At 38.8% G+C, this 12,014-nt stretch overlaps 4 protein-coding genes across 4 annotated transcripts; 1 reads left to right on the top strand and 3 right to left on the bottom strand.

Moving 5' to 3' along the window:
• Nucleotides 1-5,274: 5,274 nt before the first annotated feature.
• GCK72_003146 (uncharacterized protein) lies at nt 5,275-6,256 on the bottom strand (the record flags this gene model as incomplete). Its single annotated transcript, XM_003097052.2, has 2 exons — nt 5,275-6,127; nt 6,177-6,256. The coding sequence occupies 2 exons, from the start codon at nt 6,254-6,256 to the stop codon at nt 5,275-5,277; spliced, it is 933 nt and encodes a 310-aa protein (XP_003097100.2).
• Nucleotides 6,257-7,784: 1,528 nt separating this feature from the next.
• On the top strand, nt 7,785-8,303 carry GCK72_003145 (uncharacterized protein; the record flags this gene model as incomplete). Its single annotated transcript, XM_053723841.1, has 1 exon — nt 7,785-8,303. One exon carries the CDS (start codon nt 7,785-7,787, stop codon nt 8,301-8,303), a length of 519 nt encoding a protein of 172 aa, XP_053592486.1.
• Nucleotides 8,304-9,056: 753 nt separating this feature from the next.
• GCK72_003144 (uncharacterized protein) lies at nt 9,057-10,068 on the bottom strand (the record flags this gene model as incomplete). Its single annotated transcript, XM_003096999.2, has 2 exons — nt 9,057-9,939; nt 9,992-10,068. 2 exons carry the CDS (start codon nt 10,066-10,068, stop codon nt 9,057-9,059), a joined length of 960 nt encoding a protein of 319 aa, XP_003097047.2.
• An 842-nt stretch (nt 10,069-10,910) lies between these two features.
• GCK72_003143 (uncharacterized protein) lies at nt 10,911-11,901 on the bottom strand (the record flags this gene model as incomplete). The annotated part of the gene is made up of 2 exons (XM_003090750.2): nt 10,911-11,775; nt 11,825-11,901. The coding sequence occupies 2 exons, from the start codon at nt 11,899-11,901 to the stop codon at nt 10,911-10,913; spliced, it is 942 nt and encodes a 313-aa protein (XP_003090798.2).
• Between the last annotated feature and the right edge of the window lie 113 nt (nt 11,902-12,014).

Here is a 12,014-nt window from a genome sequence, read left to right as displayed (position 1 = left end):
AACCAAAACATCGAAGTGTACTCTGAAAATGACGAAGATTCATTTAAAGTCTTAACTTGTTGCGAAAGAAAAATGAGCAGCTCTCCGAATATTCAACAGTATCAAATTGAAGGGCGTATTGTAAGGGTTACCTCTATCTCAACAGGAATCAAAACATTCTGGAAGAATTATTCGGAAGGATTTCTATCAGTTATACGGTATATCTTGAAGATATTCCGATGCAAGATTTCAACTGGTTTTAATTGTCATTTTAGTGATTTATATGAACCAACTATTTCTGAATTGTTCGATCTACAACTGGAGTTCAAGAGACTCACTATCCTAGTTAATGGACCATATGGTCAAAGCTTGTTGTGGAACCAGATATCCGATAAACTTGGACTGGTTGAAGATCTTGAGATCATATCCGTTGTTGATCCTGATTTTATACCAATTTTCACTTCATGGCCACAGAAGATTGATATCCACAACTCCTTCTGGTTTACGCTTGAAACTCTTTTAGAGTGCACTTCTACTGGAATTACACTCCAACGGTCTCACCAGGAAGACAATGATTTGGACGAGATATTTAGGAAGTGGAAGACTAGAGTGTTTCCGAATCTGAAATATCTGAAAATCGATGCCCAAAGTTTTGAAAGTATTGCAACGACGATTTTGGGAATGAATTTTAGTGAATTAGACGGAATGGTTATCCAAACTGATGATGGATCAAAGAAGGCAACTATTAACACTAGTGTCGGTAGTATTGAAATGTCTGTGACTCCAATTGAATGATCATTACATATAAAATGATATTTCTATAATAAACAGCTTTATTCAATTTTGTTAAATCTCTTTGAAAATCAGTAGCAAACACTGCGAACAGACCTGTATAAAAGTTGAATAACTTTTTTCACAAAAGCGTAATGCAAAATTTAAAAAACAGATTTGAAAAATGCTTTCTTAGCTTTTTCAACAGAAATCTCCGAAATGCATCTGGACATTCCCTAGTGTGGTCCCTGGTTTTAATGTTCATGTGGTGTGAGTAGAAGAAGAACCTCTAACTTGGTAACAATAAGACCTTTTATTAAATAAAGATAAATAATACAAATAACAGAAGGTGTGAAAACTCAGAAAGGCGTTGGAAATGAGAAGAAAGATGATAAGGCACTCCTGTCAAATCTTTTTCAATGAGAGGGGCGGAGAAGGAATGTGAAAAACGGAAATGAGATATTATGAGTTTTAAAACAGATCCGATTCTATCAAATTCTTTCAATATAACTGATTGTTGAAAAGGGAGAAAGTACATTAAGTGATGTTCATTCAAATGGAGTCACAGACATTTCTATATTTTGGGCGTTAGTTTTGATAGCTGCTTTCTTTGATCCATCATCATTTCGGATAACCTTCCCGTTCAATTCCCTCAAGTTCATTCCCAAAATCGTCGTTCAAAACTAATATTTCGACTCTGGATCTCCAGACGCTTGAGATTCGGGAATCCTCCAGTTTTCCACTTCTGGAGTATCTCATCAAAATTCTTGTTTTCCAAATAAGACTGTAAAAGTGTAATTGTAGTGCATGGGCACGCCAAAAGATGTTCCTGAGTAAACCAAGCGGAACTCGGGATATAAATTTGCTGTGGCCATGAAGTGAAAACTGGTGTGAAAGCAGGATTAACAATGGAGAAAATTCTAAGATACTCAACCAGCCCAAATTTGTTAGATATCTGGTTCCACAACCAGTTTTGATCTTTAGATCTATCAGGGTAAATATTGAGCCTCTTGAATTCCAGTTGTAGATCAAACAACTTTGAAATTTTTTGTTGAAATGAATTGCTAGGATCGTGGCTAATATCAGTTGAAAATTTGCATTGAAACATCTTCGAAAGATGCTGAATAGCAGATATAAATCCTTCTTGATCATTTTTCCAGAATGCTGTGATGTCTTTAGAGTAGGAGATCACAGACACTTTACGCCCTTCAATTTGATACTGTTGCCTATTGGTGTGTATTCCGCTGTCGGACCAATTGAAGATTTTGAATTTATCTTCGCCATTTTCAGACACTTCGATTTTGTGGGTATACATGTCCAAATGCACATCAACTTTTTGAGAGTACAAACGACAATAATTGATTTGAGTGGAGACTTTCTTGGAGCAGAGGGAGAGCTTGATTCTGGAAATACGGGAATAATTAGTCAAGTTAAGTTTGATAGGTATACTCACTTCTCACCGATACTCAATGACTTGAATACATCGAACAAGACCAATCGAGGAAGACGGAGGAGGGGAAATGCGGAAGACATTGAGGTTGGGATGAGATGAGAAGAAACGACAGGGAGAAATGAGACTGAGACTGAGGAGTAGAGCTTTATAAAGAGAATCTGGGGTTGGAAGAGTGCCTGCCTTTCGTTGCGAGACCACACCATCTGTCGCTCTGTAATGGTCTATGGGAATGATCTACTGTGCGCGCAATGGCGGTACCAGCGTCGATCGATCCGAAATTCATCGCATAGGCTGGTTGTTATCTCGCCACGAAACGCAGGCACTCCTCCAATCCCTAATTCTATTTACACACGCCTACTCTTGGAAATTGGAAAACAAGTGACTGACCATGAGTTGTACCCGTACTATCGATCTTCCAGACTTATCCACGGTCCTCAGCGTAGCGTTTTTCAACTGTGATTTGTTTTAGATGCAATATTAAACGGAACGATTGTGGATACGAGACATGTGGTCGGAGAAGAGAAAGAGAGAAAGTCGGTCGAGAGAGTGTTTCAGATTATGAGGCTATGGTGGGTGGACTCCAGGAGGCGATGATCATCCCAAAGGGCATCTTAAAAAAGTATTCTGAGACCTTTTTCGCTGAATCTAAGACATGACGCTGGTGGATACAACTCCGGCTACATCAAATCGTCTAGTTATGTCCGTGAAGATTATGCATCTGGTGGATGTGGTGGAGGAGCAAACACAATCAAAATCAAGGACAAAGAGTTGAAATTCTTTATTGAGGCACGTCCCTTGAAAAAGTTAACAAATAAAATCTAAAATCAGAACATGTACACGTGAAGAGAGTGTTTAGATGTGAATTCTCTGTCTTGGAAGAAATATTGGAATGAAAGTTGTTCTTCTAGTCAATTCTAAAGTAGATACCTCGCAGTGTATGCCTCGGATTTTCAAATGAAGTCACAGACATTTCAATACTACGGTAATAAGTGATAATAATTGCCTTCTTTGATCCATCATCAGTTTGGATGCCCGACCCGTTTAATTCTTCCAAATTCATTCCCAAAATCATCGTTCCATTATTTTTAATACTTTGACTCTCGACGTACAGATATTCCAGATTCGGAAACCCTCCGACCTTCCAATTCCTAAGTATCACATCTAAATCCTTGTTTTCCAGTTGAGACTTCATGAGTGTAATTGTAGTGCAAGTGCACGCCAAAATCCATTCCAGAGTGAACCAAGAGGAACCCATAATATTAATTTTTTGTGGCCATGAAGGGAAAACTACTGTGAAACCAGGATCAGTAACAGATGAGATGCGATCCAAACCAGATGAGATTATAAGATCCTTGACCAGTTCAAATTTATTACATATCTGGTTCCACAACAATTCTCGATTTTCTAATCTATGCAGGTCAATAGTGAGCGTCTTGAATTTCTGTTGTAGATCAAACAACATTGTAATTGTTGGATGAAATAAATCAGTTTTATATAAACCAATATCAGTTGAAATGTTGCAATGAAACATCTTCAAGAGGTACCGAATAACAGATAGATATCCTTCTCGATAATTCTTCCAGAATGTTTTGATTCTTGTTGGAATAGAAACAACTTTTACAGTACAACACGCAATTGAAAATTGTTGAGTATTTGAATTGTGACTTCTCCATGAGTCTGAATAAATGGAGATTTCAAATGTATCTTTCTTATTTTCAGAGTGAACACTGATTTTGTAGTTTATGCAGTCCAGATCGATTATAACTTTTTGAGAATACAAACGAGCATTATTGATTTGAATGGAGACTTTCTTCGAGCAGATGGAGAGCTTGATTCTGGAAATAGAAATTGAATAGTCATGTTAGGTTAGTAGGGTTAACTCACTTTTCTCCGATATTCAATGATTTGAATACCTCAAACATGACCAATCGAGGAAGGCGAAAAAGAGGAAAGGGAGACATCGGCAGAGACGAGTGGGGGGAATGAGTATGAGGAAAAAAGGAGTAATGAGATAAGACTGAGGAATAGAAGAGTGTAAATAGAATCTAGTATTGGAGGAGTGCCTGCATTTCGTGGCGAGACCACACCATCTGTCGTTCTGTGATGGTCTGTGGGAATGATCGACTGCGCGCGTACAACTACAAACTCAAAGAAGGCGGAAGAGGGAAAATGGGGAAGAAATTGGGCTACACTAAATCTTCTGACAGCTATGTGACCGAAAGCTCAATATTACATTTGAATTCATAATTTGTTTTATTTTTAATACATTTTTTCCGACCAATCGCATCGCTTCATATAGGCGCATCCGAGCTGTGGCGGTGGATGATGGAGCCGTACACGATGTTGGTTGCGGGTCTCTAAAGGCGGGCAGGCGGATGGGCGACAAAGATAAAATAATGAACGGAGGCCTAATCCCTTTTGGAGTGTTCGCTTTGTTAGGAATACCGCCTCTTGCATATCTGGAGCAGAGTTAAGCCTAATTCTTCACTAGCTCTGCTCGCAGTGCTTGCATTATTTTCAGAAGACGTCATCGTTCCTCTCGTAAGCGTCTGCGTTCGTTGCGAGACCACAACATCTGTGATGGTCTATGGGAAAGATCGTCTGTGCGCGCAAAGGATTACTAGGGCCGACCGATCTGTTGTTTTTAACACAGAAATCTATGACTTGTTGTGGAAAGAGGGCAATGGTGTTATAAGGTTTATTGTGGACAATTACAAGCCTTGGAATGTGTGGACGGAGCCAGATGAGTTGGTGGTAGGCGAGATGGTCGAGAGAGTTTATGAGCTCCGGGAGGCGGTGATCGCAAAGTGCACCTCGAGAAAGTGTTCTAAGAATTTTGTTCTCTGAACAACTGGAATCGAAAAGGGAACCGAAAAAGGATACACTTCCGACTTCCGGGGGGAAATTCAACTTCGTTCCCAGGTCCACTATATTCATAGATAAGGGATTTCTTCTGCTTCAATTTCATGCAGCTTTTGCTCGAAGTGCATGCTAATTTTCAAAGATAGCTAACACAAGTAATTGGAATGTTTATTATAGAATTATCATACCAACATGTAATGTTATTTTTATTAAACTACAGTGACAGACATTTCAATTCTTTCGAAACCAAATTTCGTAGACAATTTCGTAACCAACTTCTTTGATCTATCATTATTTTTGATATGCTTTCCCCGCAATTTCAATAGATTCACTCCCAAAATCGTCCATCCATTGTCTGAAATACGTTGACTCTCGATGTACAGATACTCCAGATTCGGGAATCCTCCAGCCTTCCAATTCTTGAGTACCACATCCAAATCTTCGTTTCCCAGAAGTGAATCCTCGAGTAAAATTCTAGTGCAAGTGCACGTCAAAAGATATTCCAGAGTGAACCAAGCGGAATTCATGATAGTAATTTTCTGTGGCCATGAAGTGAAAACTGGGATGAATTCAGGATCAGGAAGAGAGAAGATTTTGAGATCCTCAACCAGTCCCAAATTATTATATATTTTTAGATGTTGAATTTTAATAGTGAGCGTCCTGAATTCCAGTTGTAACTCAAACAACTTTGAAATTGTTTGTTGAAATAAATTACTACAATAACAATTAATATTAATTGAGATCTTGCATTGAAACACCTTCAATAAATGTTGAATAACAGATAGAAATCCTTCCGAATAAATTTTCCAGAATATTTTGATTCCTGTTGGGATGAAGATAACTGGTACAGTACAACATGCGATAGGACATCGTTGAGTATTTGAATTGTGATTTTTCCCGATATCTGGACAAATGAAGATTTCAAATACATCTTTGTTATTTTCAGAGTGAATTCTGATTTTGTGGCTTAAGAAGTCCTGATTGACTATAACATTATGAGAGTAGAATTGGGCATTATTAATTTGAGTGGTGATTTTCGTAGAGCAGAGCGAGAGTTTGATTCTGGAAATAGAAAATAATTAGTCAGGTTAGGTTAGATAGATAAACTCACTTCTCTCCGATACTCAATGATTTGAATACCTCGCAAAGAATCACTCCAGGAAGACGGAGGAGGGGAAATGGGGAAAACATTGAGGTCGGAATGAGATGAGGAGAAACTACAGGGAATAGTGAGATGTGACTGAGGGGATCTCACACAGGACCAATCGATTGGGACAGAGACAGAAGACGGTAAATGAGTATGAGACTGAGGAGTGTGTAAACAGAATCTAGGAATGGAATAGTGTCTGCGTTTCGTGGCGAGACCTCAGATGTATATGGGAGAAATCGATAGACTCCCAGTACTACGATTGCGCATACAATCGCTCCGTAATTATTCCCATAGGCTTGCTGTGATCCCGCCACGAAACGCAGGCAGTCCTCCAATCCCACATTCTATTTACACTCTTGTACTCCTGAGCCTCATTACTCCCTTCCTCCTCATACTCATTTCACCGTCTTCTGTCTCTGTCCCATTCGATTGTCCTGTGAGAGATCTCCTCAGTCACATCTCACTATTCCCTGTAGTTTCTCCTCATCTCATCTCTACCCCAATGTCTTCCTCATTTCCCCTCCTCCGCCTTCCTGGAGTGGTTTTGTGTGAGGTATTCAAATTATTGAATATCGGTGAGAAGTGAGTTAATCTTATCAACTTAACCTGACTAATTCATCCCGTATTTCCAGAATCAAACTCTCCTTCTGCTCCAAGAGGATCTCGTCTCACTTGGGAAGGATCCCGAGTCAAGATGGAGTTACATGTCGAGATAGATATCACTAGAACCGAAATTTTGCGTTGATTTCAAATCTGCATTTCAATTTTGCTAAACGATCTCGTGAGAAAAGTTATTGCCGTTTTTGTCGCTTCTCAGTGCAAAAATGAGCATTTTCAAGACTCCCAAAATTAACGTTTTTCTTATTTTTTTCAAATGTTTTTGTTTTCTACGTATGACTACGAATGTAAAGATGGTTTTGGCATAGTTTGCTTTCAGAATTTATTTTCAGAAAAAATTTTGTTGAGATTCTCAAATTTTCAAAAATGGCCCTTCTACAAAAAATTTGTCTGAAAATTTTCTGAAGTTCCAACACAAACAATACAATTTACATGATTGTAACTGCACGTACAACACAAAAAAATTTGAAAAAAATAAGAAAAACGTTAATTTTGGGAGTCTTGAAAATGCTCATTTTTGCACTGAGAAGTCACAAAAACGCGAATAACTTTTTTTACGAGATCGTTTAGCAAAATTGGAATACAGATTTGAAACCAGCGCAAAATTTCGGTTCTAGTGATTTATATCTCGACCTTTAACTCCATCTTGACTCGGGATCCTTCCCTAGTCAAATCAATAATGCACGTTTGTACTCTCAAAAGGTTATAGTCGATCTGGACATCTTAAGAAAAAAAATCAGAGTTCACTCTAAAAATGACAAAGATTCATTTGAAATCTTTACTAACACAGATTCCGGAAACACCCTCAATTCGAAAAAAGATCAATTTCTTGTCACGTGTGATGTTCTAAGAGATACTTCTATCTCTATAGGAACCACATTTCTATCTGTCATTCGACATCTATTGAAGATGTTTCAATGCAAGTTTTCAACCAGTATTAATTTTAATTATATGAGATTTTTATCAACAACTTCAGAGTTGTTTGATTCACAACTCACATTCAAGACTCTCACTATTTCCATTAATGGATCAAACGATCAAAAAATGGTGTTTAACCAGATATCCAATAAATTTGGACTGGTTGAGAATCTTAGAATCTTATCCTTTCCTGATCCTGGTTTCAGACCAGTGTTCACTTCATGGCCACAAAAAATTGAAATCATGAGTTCCGTTTGGTTTAATTTGGAATATCTTTTGACGTGCACTTGCAGTAGAATTACACTCGAAAATTCACCTTTGGAAAACAAGGATTTGGACAAACTACTAAAGAATTGGAAGGTTGGAGGATTTCAGAATCTGGATCGTCTGAAGATCTATAGTCGAAATATCACAAGTACTGGAACGAAGATTTTGGGAATTAATTGGAGGGAATTAAACGGAATGGTTATCCAAACTGATGATGGAACCAGTAAGGCAACTATCAAGAATAACGTTCAACGTTTTAAAATACATGTGACTTCATTTGAATGAACCAACATGGTCATTGTTAAATTTATAATTCTATAATAAAAATTCTTATTAAACTTTGTTAGATATATTAAAAAATCAGACTCCGGGACGTTAAAGTTTGTTGGAGTTAAGGAAAGGTTTCTTGTGAGAAGAGGTACGGAAGCAAGAAAGATACAAAGTCTTGGAATGTGCGGACAGACCCAGACGAGTTGGCGCGTGGGATCCAGTGATCCCAAAGGTTATCTTGAGCAAGTATTGTGAGAACCTTTTCCTCTGAACAACCTTCAATCGAAAACAGCGGATGGTGAATACAACTCCGGGTTTATGGGATCGAATCGTCTGGTTTTGCCCGAAAAGATAATTCATCCTGTGAAAATGTCAGCAAGAAGTCAGCAGGACAAACAGTCTTCAAGACTTGCACCGATCAATCTTGACTTTTGGCTTCTTCATAACGGGATGACACAGGACCTAGAAAGTTCGTCTTAGATAAAAGCACTGGAACAGTGAGGAGAACTGATGGATGTTGTCTTCAGTTATGTAAATATAATCTGGGATTGAACGTGCCTGGGTTTGTGGCAAGACCACATCCTAATCGAATTGTAGAGGTCTATCGGAAAACGACAAAGTGTTAGTGCGGTCAATGCCTTGTTACAATTCGTGATTGTCTAATTACCGTATCCTGATGGGTCAATGTGAAATGCATTCTTCCGAGAAAAAAACGCTAACAAAATTATTTATAGTCAGAAAGCGGAACAACATTATAAAATGAAAAAGTTAAGGTTGCGGTAGTGTCTGCATTTCGAGATTGTTTTGCCAAAGTTGAACCACAGCAGTCTTCAATCCATCATCAGTTATAATTGTGATTTCGTCGTCTTCCCATTCACTTGGAACCAATCCCAGAATAGGATCTCCATCGAATTTGATTTTAGTACTACCGATTGTGAGATATTCTAGATTCGGTAACCCTCCAGCCTTCCAATGTGTGAGAATCTCATCCAGATCTTTGTTTTCCAGATTAGTACGTGCAATATAAATATCAGAACATGTGCAAGTAAAGAGAGTATCCAGAGTGAGCCACGAGAAGTTTGGCTTGATGGTAATTTTCTGTCTTGGCCATGGAGGGAAGGTTGGAATGAAAGTGGATGGAGTGAGGGAGTAAAGATATGGAATTTCTAGTCCTTCAACCAATTCCGAGTAGGTGAAGATCCGGTTCAACCAATTATGATCTACTGATTCGTGCAGACCAATACTAATCGTCTCGAATACCTGTTGTTGATTAAACAATTCAGTAAGTATCGGATGAAACAACTCGTGTCTCCAACAATCCCTTTCTGTTGATATCTTGCAGTGGAATATCTTCAGAAAATGTCGTGTGATAGACAAGAAGCCTTCTTTAAGGTCCTTCCAGAATGTTTTAATTTTTATAGGCTCAGTGGGGGTCACTGGTACAGTACACCCTTCGATTGGAACGTGTTGAATATTTGAATCGTCAATCTTTCCGGTACATATCGCAATGTAGAAACCTACTGGTTGGTGATCAGAGTAAACTCTGATTAATTTTCCAGTCATGATCAGAACGACTATAACTTTTTGAGAGTACAAGCGAGCACTATTGATTTGAGCCGAGGTTTTCTTGGAGCAGAAGGAGAGCTTGATTCTGGAAATGCGGGAAGAATTAGTCAGGTTAGATTAAAAAAAGGTTGACTCACTTTTCATCGATACTCAACGATTTGAATACCTCGCACAGGACCACTCCAGGAAGACGGAGGAGGGGAAAGGGAGGCATCGGCAGAGACGGGTGGGGATGAAATGAGAAGAATCGACAGGGACTAATGAGATGTGTAAATAGAATCTGAGGTTGGGGGATTGCCTGCGTTTCGTGGCGAGACCACAACAAGCCTATGGGAAAAATGACGGATCGATCGATCCTAGTACTACCATTGCGCACACAGCCAATCCGTTATTTTCCCAAAAACCCATCATCACAGAACGACAGATGGTGTGGTCTCGCCACGGAATGAACACTTCCATTCCTCAGTCTAATCTCGATAGAAATAAGTGACTGTGTTAGTTGTACCAGTACTATCGATCTCCAGACTTTCCCACTGTCCTCAGCGGTTGCACGCGTTGCAGTGCGTAGACGGGGGTATAGGAGTCAGAAGGACAGGTAGAGAGGCGGGTGTCGGGTCTCTAAAGGCGAACGGCCGGGTGGAAAAAATAAAACAATGAACGAAGACCTAATCCCTTTTGGAGCGCTGCTTTGTTTATAATTGTCTTGGACCATGTGGTGAAGATTGGAGAGCGAATGAAGACCAAAGATTAAATTGCGAGATACTCAAGCTGCTAATTTTGAGCATTAAAAATTCCCCACTGTTTACTTATCTCGTACCACCAGTCTCCACTTCCGACTTCAATGTGTCAAATTCAGTTGCTTTTTCATATTCACTACTACCAGATAAGGGATTTTTCATGCTCGAGGGGTAGTTTTCCCTTCAATTCATTCTGTCGGAAAAAAACTTCACTCCTGTTTAACTTCCGCACAGACTCAAAGCTTACTGATTTTCAAAGAAAGCTAACAAAGTTGAATAAAAATGTTTATTATAGAATTCTCATTTCAATATTTTATGTTTATTTAGATGGAGTCACAGACATTTCAATTCTACAGTGAGCAGTGTCAATGGTTGCCTTCTTTAATCCATCATCAGTTTGAATTTCCTTTCCTCGCAATTCCAATAGACTCATTCCCAAAATCGTCGTTCCATAATTTGTAATACCTTGACTATTGACATACAGATATTCTAGATTCGGGAATCCTCCAGTCTTCCATTTTCTAAGTATCACTTCCAAATCGTTGTTTTCAAAATGAGACCCTTCGAGGAAAATACTGGTGCAAGGGCACTCCAACAGAGATTCCAGAGTGAACCAAGCGGCACTACCGATATTAATATTTTGTGGCCATGAAGTGAAAACTGGTCTGAACTCAGGCTTATCAACGGATATGATTTTAAGATCCTCGACCAGTCCCAAATTACTGGATATTTGATTCCATAACAAGTTTTCATCCTTTGATCCATTAGGACGAATAGCGAGCGTCTTGAATTCCACTTGTCGATCAAACAACTCAGAAATAGTTGTTTTATATAAATCACTGTCAAAGTTATTTCCAACTGAAAACTTGCATTGAAATATCTTCAAGAGGTACCGAATAACAGATCGATGTCCTTCTCGATAATTCTTCCAGAATATTGTGATCCCTTCGCTGAAGGAGAACACAGGTACAGTATGCCCTTCAATTTGATACTGATGGATATATGGATTGTTGATTGTTCCGCCGTTGTAATAATTAAAGATATCAAATGTATCCTTAATATTTTCAGAGTGAACTCTGATTTTGTAGCTTAAGCAGTCAAGAACGACTATGACTTTTTGTGAGTAGAATTGAGCATTATTGATTTGAATCGAGACTTTCTTGGAGCAGATGGAGAGCTTGATTCTGGAAAGAGGAGAGAGCTAGTTAGGTTAGGCTAATAAGATTCACTCACTTTTCTTCGATATTCAAAAATTTGAATACATCGAACAGGACCAATCGAGGAAGACGGAGGAGGGAAAAGGGAAGCATCGGCAGAGACGGATGGGGATGAAATGAGTATGAGGTGAAGAGGAGTAATGAGGTGAGACTGAGGAAACAGGGACTAATGAGATGTGTGAATAGAATCTGAGGTTGGAGGAGTG

This window comes from Caenorhabditis remanei, chromosome I (assembly GCF_010183535.1).
Source record: "Caenorhabditis remanei strain PX506 chromosome I, whole genome shotgun sequence".
NCBI lineage: Eukaryota > Metazoa > Nematoda > Chromadorea > Rhabditida > Rhabditidae > Caenorhabditis > Caenorhabditis remanei.
Note: the sequence above shows the minus strand (reverse complement) of the source record. Positions and strands in the feature narration are given on the sequence as shown.